General features: G+C 40.1%; 1 protein-coding gene across 1 annotated transcript in view; it reads right to left on the bottom strand.

Moving 5' to 3' along the window:
- Positions 1-615: 615 nt before the first annotated feature.
- Positions 616-16482, bottom strand: part of MME (membrane metalloendopeptidase) — a 112806-nt gene continuing 96939 nt past the window's right edge. Inside the window, exons 18-23 of the mRNA XM_043994886.1 lie at positions 13975-14094; positions 11398-11531; positions 11214-11279; positions 9187-9282; positions 8740-8816; positions 616-2590 (exon numbers count right to left, since the gene is read on the bottom strand). Coding sequence (XP_043850821.1) covers positions 2491-2590; positions 8740-8816; positions 9187-9282; positions 11214-11279; positions 11398-11531; positions 13975-14094 — 593 coding nt within the window. The 3' untranslated portion in view covers positions 616-2490. The remainder of the gene's footprint in view (positions 2591-8739; positions 8817-9186; positions 9283-11213; positions 11280-11397; positions 11532-13974; positions 14095-16482) is intronic.

The raw sequence follows: 16482 nt of genomic DNA, 5'->3' as shown, positions 1-16482 counted from the left end.
CCTTTTTGGTGGTGAAATTTTTCGTGTGTGTGTGAGGCAATTGGGGTTAAGTGACTTGCTCAGGGTCACAGCTAGTAAGTGTCAAGTGTCTGAGGCTGCATTTGAACTCAGGTCCTTCTGAATCCAGGGCCAATGCTCTATCCAACACACCAACTAGCTGCCCCTGGTGGTGAAATTCTAGACTGTCTGTCCACATGTACATATATGCATCATTTGATCCGAATGGCAAGGAAAAGAAGTGGAATACCCTGAATTTTTTTTTTTTTTTTAGTGAGGCAATTGGGGTTAAGTGACTTGCCCAGGGTCACACAGCTAGTAAGTGTAAGTGTCTGAGGCTGGATTTGAATTCAGGTACTCCTGATTCCAGGGTCGGTGCTCTATCCACTGCGCCACCTAGCTGTCCCCACCCTGAATTATTTACAAACCAGATAAATGAGAATTGACTTCATTTCTGTTGAACATTCTTTTCATTCTAGAACTTCCTCCCAGTTAGAAACCTCAGAGCTAATGTTTGTGATTTAAGACCTTCAAATATTTTCCATCCAATTTCCTCAGATACCCCGATTCAAAAAAGACAGCTTTGGCACCAGAAGTTTGGTGAGAATCAGTCTCACAATTTCTGTTTATTATAAAAAAATTTTTTTTCATCAGGTGACATTGAAAGATAAAATAAACATAACATGAAATCAGGACCTTAGGCAGGAAATGATTTCTTTATAGGGAGTCCCAGAAATAGTTACAGGCCATGGAAAAAGGTGAGAGGGGGAGACTGCTCCCCTTTGAGGTTTCTACCCATGTCATTGGCTGCCTGCGCTAATTAGCACCACTGGCTTAGTCGGCCTGCAATGGTTTTAATTAGTTATCACATCATTTCTGACTGGCCTGCTTGATTTGGAGTCAGAGGTCCTAGGTTCAAAGGCTGGGTCTAGCAGTCACTAGATTGAAGAGGCCATTTCATTTTTCTGGGGCTTGGATTTTCTCTTCAAATGCCAGATTTGAGGTGACCTCTAAGATCTCTCCCAGCCCTCAAGCTAAGACACTATGATGCAGAATGATCAATCCATCAGCCAATCAGAGTGAGCACACCAAAGGACCTGTCCTCCTCTCTTTCCCTTCCATTGATGCCTTCAGCAACATTGGTGCCTACTCATGCTATGGGAACCCTTAAGACTCTAGCTTAGCAACAGCATGTGCTTATTACCTTGCCATTGGAGGAGCTCCAGCTGAGGCCTAGATTTGCCCTAGGGAGGCTGTGCCTCCCAATGCCCCAGGGGGTTCCATTCCCACAGGGAATTGTAGAGAAGCAACTTTGCTCATTGCAATATGGATCTAGAAATCTACTATTGATTTTTGGAAATTTCTGATTGCTTCTACAATAGAGATGTCAGTCAGGCCTCAGGAGACCTATCTGACAATAAATCTGACCCCAAAGTTCTGGCTTAAAGCTTTTTGGCAAATATGAATTGTCATTAAAAAAAAAAGTCACAAATTTGAATCTATACAATACTTTACAGATGTTGGTTTGTAGATGTTTCCTTAATGTAAAGAATGTTTCATATCTCCACCTGAAATGCCAGTCCCCAATTGCAGATCAGTGATCACATCCATCTCTCTATATAGGTATATATAGATATAGCATTTACTTTTTCATACATAGTTAATAATTAAATATAAAAATTATGATTTATACATTACTACAAATCCTTTAAAAAGACCAAGTCTAGAGAGAACAAGAAATTATTTAGAAAATTACAAGAGAACTTGGGGATTCTCAATATCTGTCATTGGGGGAATCCAAGAGAGGAACTTATTCAATATTTTCCTTTCTTAATTTAATATGATTGTGGAAAATTAGTTGCCTTGGAATTTAAAAAAAATGATTACAGGAATAATAACTTCTCTTCAAAATTACTTCAAGCCCCAAATCCCCACTCTCCTAAGAAGGAGTTTAGGTGAGGGCATTGTTGAATCAGGAAGAAAAATACAATATTTTACATTTAAAGAGGTGGGTGGAGACTATTTCTCTGATTTCCAACTAATGTGTCCTCATTAGACAGCTGTTATCCTGCCATATTCTTTGACATTTTCTTTCTCCCTTTAATTAAAAATACCCATCTACATTCATAGACGATTAACCCTGTTCCCTAGTGGGAATATTCATTCTGTTGACCAAGTGAAAAACAGACATTAACTGGAAACCAGTGTTTCAGAGTAAAGCATTATGTACACAGTTGTGATAGGTTTAGTGGGTATTAAACAGGGTCCTTCATCATTTCATGAGCAGCTCACATCCGATTTTGGCTGTGTCGTCACTTTTCTTAACCTGAAACTAAAATCTTGAAGCATTTCCCCCTCCTTAGTTAATCTCCTTCTTGCAATTACAGTGAGTTTGGTGCACAGTTTTTTTTTTTTCCTTCCTGTAGAAAGTTCCAGACTTCTGCTGTCCAGTGAAGTCTATCAGTCCTCGGCCTTCGTTACTTCTTTCTAGAATCACCACACCCGACACTTCTTTTCTGGATTCATGTAATCATTCTTGCGGCAGTTAAAGGCTTCTGCAAACTCTGGGGAGTTCTGCAAAGTCCCTATGATCCTTCAAAACAAAACAAAAGTTATTGTCAGTGATGTGTCCACACCCAAGAAAACTTGCTTAGGAATAGATGCGTTTTTGAGAGTCTTCTTTAAAATAAAAAGGCTGCATTGCTTTGGATAGTTTGATCTATCCATTCAAAAAACTTCTAAATTTAAGTTTGGAAGCAAAGCAACATCTTCCATATAGAACAGACCTCAATGCCCCAAGTGCTTCAGGGATCTCTGATTTCATGGTTACAGGGGTGCTGTTCACTAGTGAATATTACCACCTTTCCTTTCTTTCTCTGTAGAAAATACTCATGAAATGTTGTGGCCAAGGGGGGATAAAACAACAACAACTTGTCTCCTGAAAGGACCAACCTTGTTTTGTCAGTGAGCTTCTCTGACCTGAGTCTAGATTATAGACATCTAGCCAATTGCTGAGCCTGTCCTTGAAATTTTTTCAGCCTGATAGGATCTGGCTGATAGGACTTAAGCTCCCTTGAAATAATAGCTCTCCAGACCTCAGAGCCACCCCCGTATCATAGGGAGGCATCAGGGGTTGACCTTGGTGGCAGACTTCAAAATGTCTCATGTTCACAGTCTCAAAGGAATCGAAATGTGAAGGAATTTCTAAGAGCTAATTAAATGTCAACAGTAATTATCATGGCATCTATGAGACTAACCAAAGCCCCAGATGTTATTTATAAGTAAAATAGTCTTGCACTAATCAAGGTAGCTAGATGGCACAGTGGGTAGTGTTGAACCCCAAATTCCAATCCAACTGAAGAACAGCAAGACACTTAAAGCTCTCACCCTCAGTTCTCTCACCTTTAAATAAGGATAATAACATCTACCTCACAGTTATTGTGATGCTCAAAAGACATAATATATTTGAAGTCCTATGCAAAGCTTAGAGTGCTATATGATGATTGATAGGTATATTTTAAAAATCATTATTAGTACTATTATTATTGGTATTATTATTATTACTATTAGTGGTAGTAGTATCAGTGGCTTATGAAAGGCAAAAATAGAAGATGCTTCAGAGAGGGATTTCCCTGAGTAAGCAAAGGCTCTCATAAAGCAAATCACTGAGACCCCGCACCACCTGACAATGTCATCTGAATCATATTGTGGTGAGAAATTGATGCTTTAATAAGTATCTGGCTTAGAGAGCTAAAAATGGATTTTTATATAGGAAGATGGTTTTATTTCCTGAAAATTCTGATTTAGTAAATTACTGGAAAATGGTTTAGCCACTGAAAGGAGGGATATCCTTAAGGAAAAATAAAGGTTTTGTGTTTTTTTTTTTCCAGCATCAGTATCATTTATATTCACTTAGACTTATTAGGAGAAAAACAATGATCAATATTTCATATGAATTGACAGTAATAAACTTCAAGTAATTAAGAAAAAAAACATTCCAAATTATGGCAAATATTAGCAAAAAGAGTAGCAACTATTTAAACTTATTTCAGATAATCAACAAACATTTACTACTGGAAAGAAGCCAACATTTTCAATTGCGGTTATTCCTCAGTAAATCCAGGGAGTGTATTTAATATTCTGGATTTTCTAGAATCTTCTTGAGAAATGAGAAGGATGGCCAAGCGGTTCAGTTGGGGAATTTGAGATCCAATAGGCACTTGACTCTGTAGATTTGAATCCACCACAGACAGTTAGAATACTTTGAAGACAGAGTATCTACCAGCTCTTTTATCTCACACTATTGGGAGAGGCCATGTAGTATAATGGAAAGAGGACTAAATTGGGTGTCAGAAGACCTGGGTTTGATTCCTATCTCCAATGCTAATAATAAACATGACCTAGGTAAGTCACTTAACCTCTAAGTCTCAGACAGCCTATTACACATGTAAAATAATAGGACCTGCCTTTGAGGCTTGTTTTGGGAATCAAATGAAATAAGCATGTAAAGTACTCTATAAAGCTATAATCATGGGAGCTATATTAATGAAGCCCAGCTCTCCTCCAACTTACACATGTGACTTTGGATAAGTTACTTCAAGTCCTTGGTCTCAGTTTCTTTCTCTATAAAATGAAGCGTTGGACTAGATGGTGGCTTTCAGTGGGTAAATCTAAGACCTTATGATAAATAGTTCCAGGCTAGATTTGACAAAATGATATTTCCAGTCTGATGCCAAACACATTCCTCTTTTATTTTTGAAAATAGTGGCCATTACAGCCTAGACTTTATACAAATCTTTCACATGTTTTAGAAACATTTTTATATCAATCACTAGTGTGTAGCTTTTAAACAAAGACTCAGTGTTTAAAACTTTTTTCTGGGCCTTTAAAACATGGTATTTTAAAAAATGGGTAGAACCAGGAAGCAACCCATTTCCAAAACTAAATGTAACTTCAACCTTTTGCCAAGGAAATCCTTTTACCTCTAGAGAAAATAATGATTTCCTTGGCACAAGTTTGGCATTCCATTTACTGTTAAAAAATATAACCCATTTCTGAAGTGAATGGGAAATATTCACAGAGGGGAACATGCAGGGTCAGGCCCAAAGGAAATAACTTTCCAACTAAATAATAAAATGATGCCTTCATAATTTAAAAAATAATTTTAAAAATATGAAATGTGTGTATATACAGCAACACCTCATTTGTTCAGCAGTCACTTATTTGGCAACTTCAGCCACTTGGAATACATCCAATAACAGGAAACAAGGGAACAACACAAAGTCCCCTGAGTTGTCACCAGAGAAATTATAAAGTCCATGTCCTGAAGTGCATGCGTTTTACTCAAAGAATCATCTCATTCCCCTACCTCAGAGCCTGCTTTCCCATATTTTACACATGAGTCTAACAGCCTGTGTTATCTGTTTTCCTAGCTTGTGGTAAGCTAGAACCAGGAAATTAGGAGGAGGCAAGGGTCTGGCTGGTAGCTGAAATCCTCATAGCAGGGAATAAGGAAGAAAAGTTATAAAATGAACATTAAGAACTGAAACTAAACACAAGAGTCTCGCTTCGTATGACACAGGGGCAAACATCTGCTCCTCCCTTAAAAGTTCTCTATTACCTCCAAGATCAGATATAATATCCTCTATTTCTTTTTTTTTTCTTTAAGAGAATTTCCCAGCCCAGCCTCTTTCTACTTTTCCACTTTCCAATATCCTTAAACCTTACTGTGCTCCAAGTCCCCTACGCACGAGTAGCACTGACCTTCCTTGCCCAGGTGACAAGCCATCTCTTGAACTCACACCTTTTCACTGACTCTTGCCCATGCATGGGCCCCTCTCCTTCCTTATCTCCACCTCCTGGTTTCTTTGAAGATGCAGCTTAAACCTCGCCTTGTGTGAGAAGCCTTTTCGTAATGATTTCTTCTCTTCTACCCTCCTCCCCCCAGTGCTTCCCATACACGTACATAGTTACTTGCATGTTTTCTCCCTCATTATTCCCAGCACCTAACACAGTTTTTGGTACACAGAAGGCACTTAATAAATGTTTGTTGACTTGACCTGACTTGATAACTTGTAAGTAGCATAGTACAATCATTGACAAACATATTAATTCTCAGTCTTCAAGAAAAGGTTAGAATCCATTTAATATACTCTGTTTAACAAGGCAGGGAAGCATGTAATCCAAATAAAGCAATCTTTGTGCTTAGTGAGAAAAATATTGTTTACTGTATATAGAATGACTCCTTTCTTGACAGTGATAAGGAGATATCACTAATTCTTCTGTGTTTTTACAAAAATGTGAACCAAAAAACCATAATAATGAGTGATACAAAAGGTAAGAGAGGGATGCAGGGTAGGCATAAACAGGCTGCAGAATAAACAAACACCTGCCCTGAGCCAGCCTATCATGGCAGAGCTCCATTGAATTTCTGTGGTATTATTTCCCTTTGTGTTGTCAGAATTTAATCATTAAGATCTTCTCATCTCCCTGCATGGACTTCCCATGTGGAATTTTAGCACATGAGGTCCTACCCATTCCTTCTCTAACTTCTTTGAAATCTACTAACCCCAAAACAAAGGTATATGTTGGATTATAAATAACTTTCACCTGCTCTGCTAAAAATGATAAAATGGGGTCAACTCTTCATATCAAGGATCCCATTACTTCCACCCAAAGTATTTGTCTGTAAGAAGTGATTACAGAGTAGAAGGTACTCTTACTGCTAGTTCTACCCTTTTTCATCAAGAAAAGTAAGGGAAGGGGCAGCTGGGTGGTGCAGTGGCCCTCAATTCAGGAGGACCTGAGTTCAAATCCGCCTCAGACACTTGACACTTACTAGCTGTGTGACCCTGGGCAAGTTACTTAACCCTCATTGCCCCACAAAAAAATAAAAGAAAAGAAAAGAAAAGTCAGGGAATAAATCATTGCATTCCTTTTTGGCAGAGAGAGCTCTAGTATCTGCCAGAAGAACTGAAGGTCCCCAAAACTGCTAATGGTAGGACTGACTGTGCCATGGATGTGATGTTTCCTGAAATCCTCATCTATATCCTTCCTCTGTCCAGGTTGTTTATTGCAGTGTCAAACCAGCTTTCCCCCATTGCTCTTCACCCAAATGCTTGATACCATGCTTGCTTTCTGGGCATCCTCATATCAGTGTATCTCTGTAAATTCCAACATTGCCTGTTTCTTTTGTTTGAGATATCCCTTTCTAAACACATATTCCTATTATAAATTTTATCCCACTAAGTCTCAGTAAGCCCCTATTTTTACTGAATGGAAAACCCCCCAAAACTTTTGGAAAACCATAACATGAACAAGGTCAAACTATTTCTATTGCTATTAACTGAACCACAAAGAAAGTACTAACCATCATTGAAGACTAACTCTGACACCCACAAGAAAGAAACATTATGTATTGGTTGAGTGACTAAATGTGGAAAGAGGTATTTTCAGGTCATTGCAGAAACAGAGTAAGAAGAGGCAAGGCCCTGGAAAGCTTTCATCTATTGAATAATGTGCTCATTTATTTGGAACCAAACCACCCATGATTCCTGCCATACAATGAATCCTCCTTTAATGGTTTTATATTTTTTGCCAGGGTTTTCCATGATGAAACTTCTCTCCAGGAATGAGTTATTGGAGGACATGACCCATGTATTAAGCAGAATTTTTATGTTAGCCTATGGAAGGAAGGTCATGAGCTTTTTTTTTTAAATTACTTTTTAGATCACCTAAAATACATCTTTCAGAGACCAATAAGACCGAGTTGCTGGATTTCTTGCTACGCAAATGCTCATAAGAGAGTCATGGAAGTATATTGGATGCTAGGTTCATCTTGGCGTTCAGATGAACTGTGTTCATGCCTCTGGCACATACTAGCTACATAACCCGGGACAAGGGAATGAACCCTTTAGTAGTGATCTGCATTTGTGGAGTGTGTTTCTACATTGGTTATTTCCTACATTGATGAAATCCCAAGTCCTGACTGCTCCACCATCCACAAATAAAAGTGGCAAAAATTATGAGATTTCAACTATAGGAGATGGATGAAAGGAACAGTCTGTAGTCTTTTCTCCTTAAAGCCATAAGCTATGAATGTCGGAAAAGACATTTAGTCCAACTTGCCACTTACGCATGCTAGTGGGCATTCATCCAGTCACTACTCAAGGACTGCCAGTGGAATGAGAGCCACCCTTTCATCTCCTGCAGTGTCGGTTCTATTATGGCAAAGTTCCTTCCCTCATATTCGAAGGAAATTTGCAACTTTTGCACGTTCCACCAGTGGTCCTTAGTCTGACTAGAGATTTGATCCCTTATGTAGGGGCTTCTAACCATGGAGTCCCCTAGCTCTATCAGCCTCTTTTTTGAAATGGTGCACCTTGATTATCAGAACTAAAGGGTGTGTCTCTAAGGCTCTGGGATGGATCATCTGGAAGGTCAAGAAAAGAATGCCATGAAGACCCCTTTGAATAGCCCGGATGTTTCATTCTCTATCTCTGAAATATTAATGCACTGCTTTTACATTTGACCCCAAGAGCACAAAACTAACTTCATACTTAATGTGATTACATTTTTCATGGGTCAGAACCAGCTTATGTAGAAAATGGTTTGATTTGAGTACAGGGAGCCAACAGAAGCAATAGAGCCTAAACTTAGAACAACAAGAAAAGGGCCATAATTCCAAATCACTGGGCTATCAGTGACCATTCCTTGGGTCTGGCCATTCAACTCAATGCTTACCTGAAATTGCCTGGGCTGTGAACATCACTTTTGATGGAGTTGATGGCATATTCTGGCCTGTATGTCCCACACCATACCTAGGAACACAAATAGAAGGAACACAGCTTAAAAACCAGGAGCCTTCAGAAGATTCTACTGGACCACAAGATTCTGGCCTATTTATTTAGGTTTAAGTGGGTAGGCTGTCAGCTGAGAAACCTTCCCAGGGTTCCTAAAGTAATGCCATGTTCCTGAAGCAATCGTCATCGAGGAACTTTTACAGGGAAACAGAGGGCGCATCATTATCCAGCCTTAACCCTTATGCCACCAGCGGCTTTATGCTTTGAAGCGTGGCCAAGTCAGATACAATCACACTGGATGATGGACTGGCTGAGTCCTTATCTGGCATCTGACTCATTTAGGAAACCACAATGCCAAAGAAATTTCCCATATGTCTGTATACAATACCTGAGCAAAGTTCAAGAAGAACAGCTGTTTGTGGTTGAGTTTAAGTCCAGGAAGTAACTTCTCTTTTCCATTCTTTTTCACAAAATTCTGATAGGCCTATGCAGTAAAATGACACAGAAATGGTATGTTTTCAATGCTTACCAACAACAGCAATAATAACAGCTCACAATTATGCAGTGTTTTACATTTGGCAAAAAGGATTTTATATACAGCATATCCCACAAGTCTCTGAGAGGGTTTAGATTATTAAAGTCTTTGGACATGACCTCATTGGTTTATGTCCAGAAAAAACTTGGGTCTCCACATCATGGAGGTACAAGGGCCTGACTCCATGGGGGAGTTCTGACCCAATCTGGTTGGTCCTTCCTTGGACCACCTGGGAGCTTCCTGCTCCTTAAGGTTCTCCTTTTGATGCCAAATGTAGGGCCTTGTCAGTGCCTACAGTGCCTGTAGATGCCTGGTCAGCAGGGCCCACTGAAGCCCAGAGCCTCTGAGATCAATCACTCTGCCAGCCTCAGTGTCCTGTTAGGATTACATGTGTGTGCCGCCAGGTATGACTGGTACTTGTAGCTTTAATACACATCCCTTGACACAGATATTCCTCTAGGGATGTTAGAATGAATCAAATGATGGAATATTACATTCTCCAAAGAATTAGAGCCCATGAGAATAAGAGGTTTAGCGGCCAGACACATCTTAGAGGACATCTAGTCTCTTGCTTCATTTTACAGATGAGAAAACTGAGTCCTTTGAGAGGTCAAGGAACTTGTCTAAGGTCAAAAAGCTGGTTAAGGACACATGAATGACAAGAGAGAGGTTCAGGGTAAGCATGAGCAGCAGGATGACCCTCATCACAAATGAAGAATTGTGAAGGACAAGAGGAGCCACAGATGTCATCAGAGAAATGGATGAATGAGGGAAAACACTGTTGAAAACAATTGACAGAGAGCTTGTGTATGACATGAAATGGCATGGTTGGGTCTAGAACTGGGAAGTCCTGAGTTCAAATCTATCCTTAGACACTTTATGTGACCCTGGGCAAGTCATTTAACCTTGATCTACCTCGGACCATCATCAGTATAATGGGGATAACAATAGTGCTTCCCTTCCAAGGTTATCATGAGAATAAAATGATTTATTTGTAAAGAGTTTTCTTGCAAGCTTTAAAGCATGATGATTATCATTATTATTATTGCTGTTGGGATGATGAAAATGAGAAGACTCCTAGAACATTAGGGAGACCTCCTGTGGGAGATCTATGGAGATCTCATCTAGTTGTATCAGTTAAGAAGCAATTATCAAGCTCCTACTCTGAGTCAGATGCTGTTCTGGCGATACCACAAGAGACAAAAGAAAGGCCCTGCCCTCAAGGAGCTTATAGTCTCCCTCCTTATCTTTCTCTCTCCCAGTTCCTTTTTCTCTCCATTTTTTTGAAAATCACTCATTTATCAAGAACAAATATGTAGGGGGCAGCTAGGCAGCACAGTGGATAAAACACCAGCCCTGGATTTAGAAGGACCTGAGTTCAAATCTGGCCTCAGACACTGGACACTTACTAGCTGTATGACCCTGGGCAAGTCACTTAACCCTCACTGTCCCACAAATAAATTAATAAGCAAACAAACAAATGAATGAATGAATGAATGAATGAACAAACAAATAAATAAAATGAAAAGAACAAATATATAAAATAGACAAATGTCTAATAGATTTAGCAGGTTTAGTCTTAGTATGTATAGTTCTAAATCAAATAAGACTTGAAATGCTTTCTGATGGCCTTAAATACATAGAGAATTTTCAAGAATGAAAGAAATGAAACCAAAATTAAATTTCTTTTTAAGAAGAGTTGATTAGAAATCATTTCATTAAAATGCATCCTTATGAGTTTGGATTTTGAAGAAAATATTTCATATACTTTTTCACTTGAATACCAGTTCTTTAAAAGAAAATTTTTGGTCAATGTTTTTCTCTGTTCCCTGAATTTTATTCTGAATTACTAACACAGGAAGAAAATGAACGCTACTCACCCTATATGCTTGCCCGATACCTCCGTTGTCAGCAATATTTTCACCCAGAGTGTTGATTCCATTGAGCTGTCAAAAAAACAGATACACCCTGAAATGTATTAAGTTTCACTATAAAGAAAAGCAGAAAAATATCCAAAGCTTTAACAAGTAAAGAGAATTTAGCACAGAGGTGCTGATGACATACGTGTTGGCCACCTGCCAAGTCCCATGTAAAGTTTCCATATTGGTATGTCATACATTGAGACTGTTCTTTGAAATTTTGGGCAGATTTTTGAGTCCACCAATCAACAAGATCCCCATCCTTGTTGAAGTTTCTACCTGTAGAGAAAGAGAGAGAGATTGAGATTACAACATTTATAAGAAATTAGCTTTTCATTTCATTTGATTTGATGATTAAGAAAACAGAAAATCAAATAGAAGAGATTAAATCTTTTTCTCTATGCAAAATTGACAAAACATTACATTTTATGTATATTTTTCAATATGGGTCTGTTTGGCCTCATATTTCTCATCTTGAATTCTTGACACCTAAGCTCCCGCCCCTGACTAAGGCTGCTTTCAGTTGCTGCCCCCATCTAATCCAGCTTCCATTGGGCTGCTACAATGATAAAGTACAGGTCTGACCATATTTTTCCCCGGCTTAAGAAGCATTACTGTCCCATTCCTTCTAGGATCAAATACCAAGTCGTCTGGTTGGCACTGGATCTAGCTCCTTCTCTTCTGGACTCTAGCATATGTCTTTAAAAACTTGTCTGTAAATGATATTTCAGGTCCAATTTCTTTGCCTTTGTCCAAATGGGCCCCTACAATGAGGAATATTCCCTTCTCCTCTCTGCTTCATCCAATCGCTGAGGTGCTACTTCTTACAGCTGGCCATGCAAGCCCCTCTCTCACTCCCTCACCCCACTTATTACCAATTCTTTGGCTTTGGGAATTATTTTTATCTGTGCTTAATTTCTTTTCTCCCAGTGGACCCATAAGCTACCAGAGGTCACAGATGCTTTCATTTCTGCCTTTGTATCCCTAGCACCTCCCAAGGTCACTGGCACATAGTAAGACCTTAATATATGCTTATTGCACTGAAATGAAATCTTCCCTGATAGAAACAATGGTTTATCAGGGCAGATTTTTTATTTGTTTGTTTTTTAAAGGTGAAGCAAGACCTCTTGGTTTGAAAACCCAAGACTTGGAAAGATCCAAATCTCTGTTCTTGCTCCATTATAACCAAAAAGTTCTGAGGGAACCAAAAAGACTGATTCCTGAACTTTAACCCATGCATACTGTTTTTTTGTAATCTACCTCAAGTATTGCCTCATGCATGTAGCTTGTTCTGATTACCAGCCCAAATACATCTTTCCTCTTCCTCATTCTCATGAGACTTGCTACCTTTCCCTCACATTCTGACACTTAACTTTCTTTTCTGTCTTGAATTGTTGCTTACTTGTCTTGAGTATGAGCCTTATTTGCCTAATTACATTGTCAATTCTTTAATAATACTTCTCCAGCATAATCACCCATAGTCCTAAAATATGCCAAGTACTTGGCAGACTTTCAATAAATACTTGTTGAAATCACTCCTCTGCCTCCTTTCCTCCTCTTTCTTTCCTGTACCCTTTACATGTGAGTTTAGGTCCTCTTCTCCACTCTCTTGCTGTGTTCTTTCCCTTGGTGAAATGGTCTTGTCTCATTGCTTCAGTTATCTCTATGCTTAGGTCAATCCCAAATTTATGTCTCTAGCTCATATTCCTCAGCTGATCTCCAGGGTCACATTTCCCACTGCTTATCCCTAAGCCCACTTGGGCAGCAGTTTCCTTAAAATGAGTTAAATTCTTCCAGCTTCAAGTACAGAAAACCCAACATATCAGCTGCATCTGACAGCGTTCAGCACTCTGACATTTATGACATTTATCGTTATTTGGTGTTACATTGATGCCCTGGAGGATTTTGCATCCTAGCACATTCCTTCACCCCATCCTATTAAATGGCCATTGTGTAGATTATGGGGATTAAAAGACAAAAACAAAATCACATTCCCTGCCCTCAAGGGGCTTGTATTCTGGGGAAAAACAGGCAAATGAAAGAACTACAGATGATTGTGGAGGGGGGCATTAACAACGGGGAGAATCTGAATGAACAACTGGGGGAATGAGGAAAGGCCTTGTAGGATGACATACTTAAGGAGCAAGGAATCCCAAGAGATGGAGATGGAGAGAGAGCATTTCAGGTATAGGGCATAGCAGCCTCGCCAAAGTCAGGATAGTGTTAGGAAGAGCCAAAGGCCAATGTGCCTAGAGCATTGAGTACATGAGGGGGAATGATACGGAATGAAATCAGTCTGGAAAGCTGGTGGGAGCCAAACTATACGGAGCTCTAAATATTTAAATTTGCATTTTATCCTAGAGACAATAGGGAACCACTGGAGTTTACTGAGCACAGGGGTGACAAGGTACTTTAAGAATATCACCTGGTCAATTGTGTAGAGTCTAGACTGGAAAGGACAGATGGGGAGGCAGGGAGACCAATTTGGAGGATACCACTAAGTGAGAAGCAAGGAAGGCCTAGGCTAATGGGGTGCCCATGTAAATAGAGAAAAGGGGAAAGATGCCAGAGATGGTGTGTAGGCATGCACGTGTGTAGAACTGACAGATGAGTACACGTGGGAAGTGAAGGAGAGTGAAGGGAAACACACCTTTATGCTAGTGACAGTTCATGGAATCTATTGGGTTTTAGGGGAAAGAGAACAAAATAGCGATGGTCTCACCATTGTCATCAAAGCCATGGGTGATTTCGTGTCCTATCACCATGCCGATGCCACCATAATTCAAGGAGTTGGGCTGGTTGATACTGAAGAATGGAGGCTGCAGGATGCCAGCTGGGAAAACTATAAAGACAGAAGGCAGGAGTTAAAATCTTGGATCGTGCCATTAACCATGGGTCTGGAGGCAGACGCTTTGTCCACTAAGCTATTTTTCTAGAAGGATGAAAGCCAACAAAGTGTTCCACTTACAGTCAGTGTGAAGAGTGCTGCCTCAAGGGGCAGAGGACCTGGGTTTGAATCCCAACTCTGTTATGTGCTACCTGTGTGACCTTGGACAAATCTCTTGCCCTCTCTGAGCATCAATTCCTTTGTCTATAAAATGAGGGAAATGGTTGAAAAGACTTCTGAGGTCCCTCTCAGCCCTACAATCTGGGGTTCCACAGGCCTGATTACAATCCTTTTGGGGGGGTGGGATTCACTGGTCTGGGTAACTACCAAGAGGTCAAAGTTACCACCCCCTACAAGTTTTTGTCCTTCCTTTGAGGACCATGAAGAGGAGAGTCAGTGGAAGCTACTCTTACCCCCAACATTACTCTTTGTGGTCTATTGGCATCTTTTTAGTAAAACACATTTGAATGTGTCATTGCCCCAGATGCTTTAGGAATCCAACCTTGCTGTATTTGGTCCCTGTAATGAACGCTCAGCTTTGAGGTTCCTAGGCAGAAGAGCTAACAGAAGTTCTATGCTGTCAGCATGCATGGAGCCTGTCTTGTTCTGCCCTGGGGTCCCCATGGCCCTTTGAGAAAAGAGTAGCTGTTCTCTCTCTGCAGCTCTACTCAGTGACCTGATATATTGCTTTGCATACTGCATTTAATGGCCATCTTCCTTTCTTGTATTTACAAAGCTGTCCATGAAAGCCAAGAAGACCACCTCTTAAACATACTGGCTGCTTGATCCTATACAAATCACCTAAACTCTTCCCTTCCTCCTCTAGGCAACACTTCAAAATCCCAGTGTGTGAAGCAAGGGTAGATGTGCATTGTTGGAGGGAATTTCTCATTAGGAGTTTCCCTACAAGGAAGCCCAGGTCCAGTCCCTATTCCTGTATTCATCTATAGGAGGTTTAACCCAATAGAATCCAAACTTCTTGAGGGCAAGGACTCTTCCCTTTTGACTTTGTATCTCCTTGCCCAACACAGTACCTTGTAAAAGCTTCCTGGTGGATTATCACTCTCTAAGTAGCTGTTTCTTTTTGTTTCAATTTAATATATCAAGCAATAAATACATTCATGAAGTGCCTACTATGCGCCAGGCATTGAGCTAAGGGCTGGGGATACAAATATTGGAAATCCAACAAACTTTTCGAAACTCTCGATAGAGAGGTCTTACTTAATCACTGGGGTAGACATAAAGCTTAGATGAGACCCAGTCCCTAGCCTCATCAAATTTCTATCTGTTAGGATCATATCACATGTGACTCTTTTTTTTTTCTCTTTGGCCCCATCTGTGATTTTATCAGTGAAAGAAGCTTCAGGTAAGGAATTTCCTCTAGCATTGTAGCTCAGTCTAAGTATTGAGAGATTAATGCCCAGAGTCACAGAAGGATGACTACTCTGAATCCAAGGTCAGCTTTCTATGCACTAGACACCAGGCAGTGTCTTGACACATACATAATAAACAACTAAAAGTCAAAATTAATACCCAACAAGTGTATAAGAGAGATAGAAGCAAAGTATCATGGGAGTTTGAAGGAAGAAATTGGGAGAAAGGTCATTACTGATTAATTGGGGGATTCCTGAAGGCTTCCTGGAGGAGGCGACATTGAAGTTGACTTTTCAGAATGAATATGAATTGAAAACAGGGTTGGGGGAAGATATTACAAACACAGTGAACAGCAAGAGCAATGGTACATGGTGGGGGCAGGAAAGAGAAGGTGAATGTGGTTGATATCCTTGTTTGGTGTGGATCTTGTAGAGTATAATGTGGACCTTAGTGTGGAGGGGAACAGAACACGATAAGGCTGTGAGGGCCAGAGTGTGGAGTCCCTGGCACCTAGTGCCAGAACTTCCTGACAGGGGATTCCTTTCTTTCCTCTTATTCCTCTACTGCGTGTCTGACACTTGGACCTCCTGTCCCTAATTGGGTCGACACCTCTATTTTAGACTCACTTTGTATTTTGGCTAATGTTACACCACATTCCATCTAGACTTTTTCTCTCGGGGTAATTAGATTTTGCCTCCAGTTTTTGGATGATTCCCTTAGGTGACCACAGAGAACAGACTCTGAGCCTTTGTTTGATCTTATGAGTTTGCCAGGCTAGCCCTACTTCTGCCTATCCTGCTAGCACCTGGCCCATGCAATAGCATCATCTTCCATCTGGCTCTATGCTTGCACACATAGACCAAGTCTGGTCATTGGTGATTAGGGAGTGGAAGTCAATAATAAATGTTGAGTGACTGTCATATGCAAAACACTCAATCTTTGGGTTGAATCTGGGGGTGGGGAGAGGAG

The sequence above is a fragment of the Dromiciops gliroides genome, chromosome 3 (genome assembly GCF_019393635.1).
Source record: "Dromiciops gliroides isolate mDroGli1 chromosome 3, mDroGli1.pri, whole genome shotgun sequence".
In the NCBI taxonomy this organism is placed as follows: Eukaryota; Metazoa; Chordata; class Mammalia; order Microbiotheria; family Microbiotheriidae; genus Dromiciops; species Dromiciops gliroides.
The sequence above is the reverse complement of the archived record's forward strand: the minus strand, read 5'-3'. Positions and strand labels throughout refer to the sequence as shown.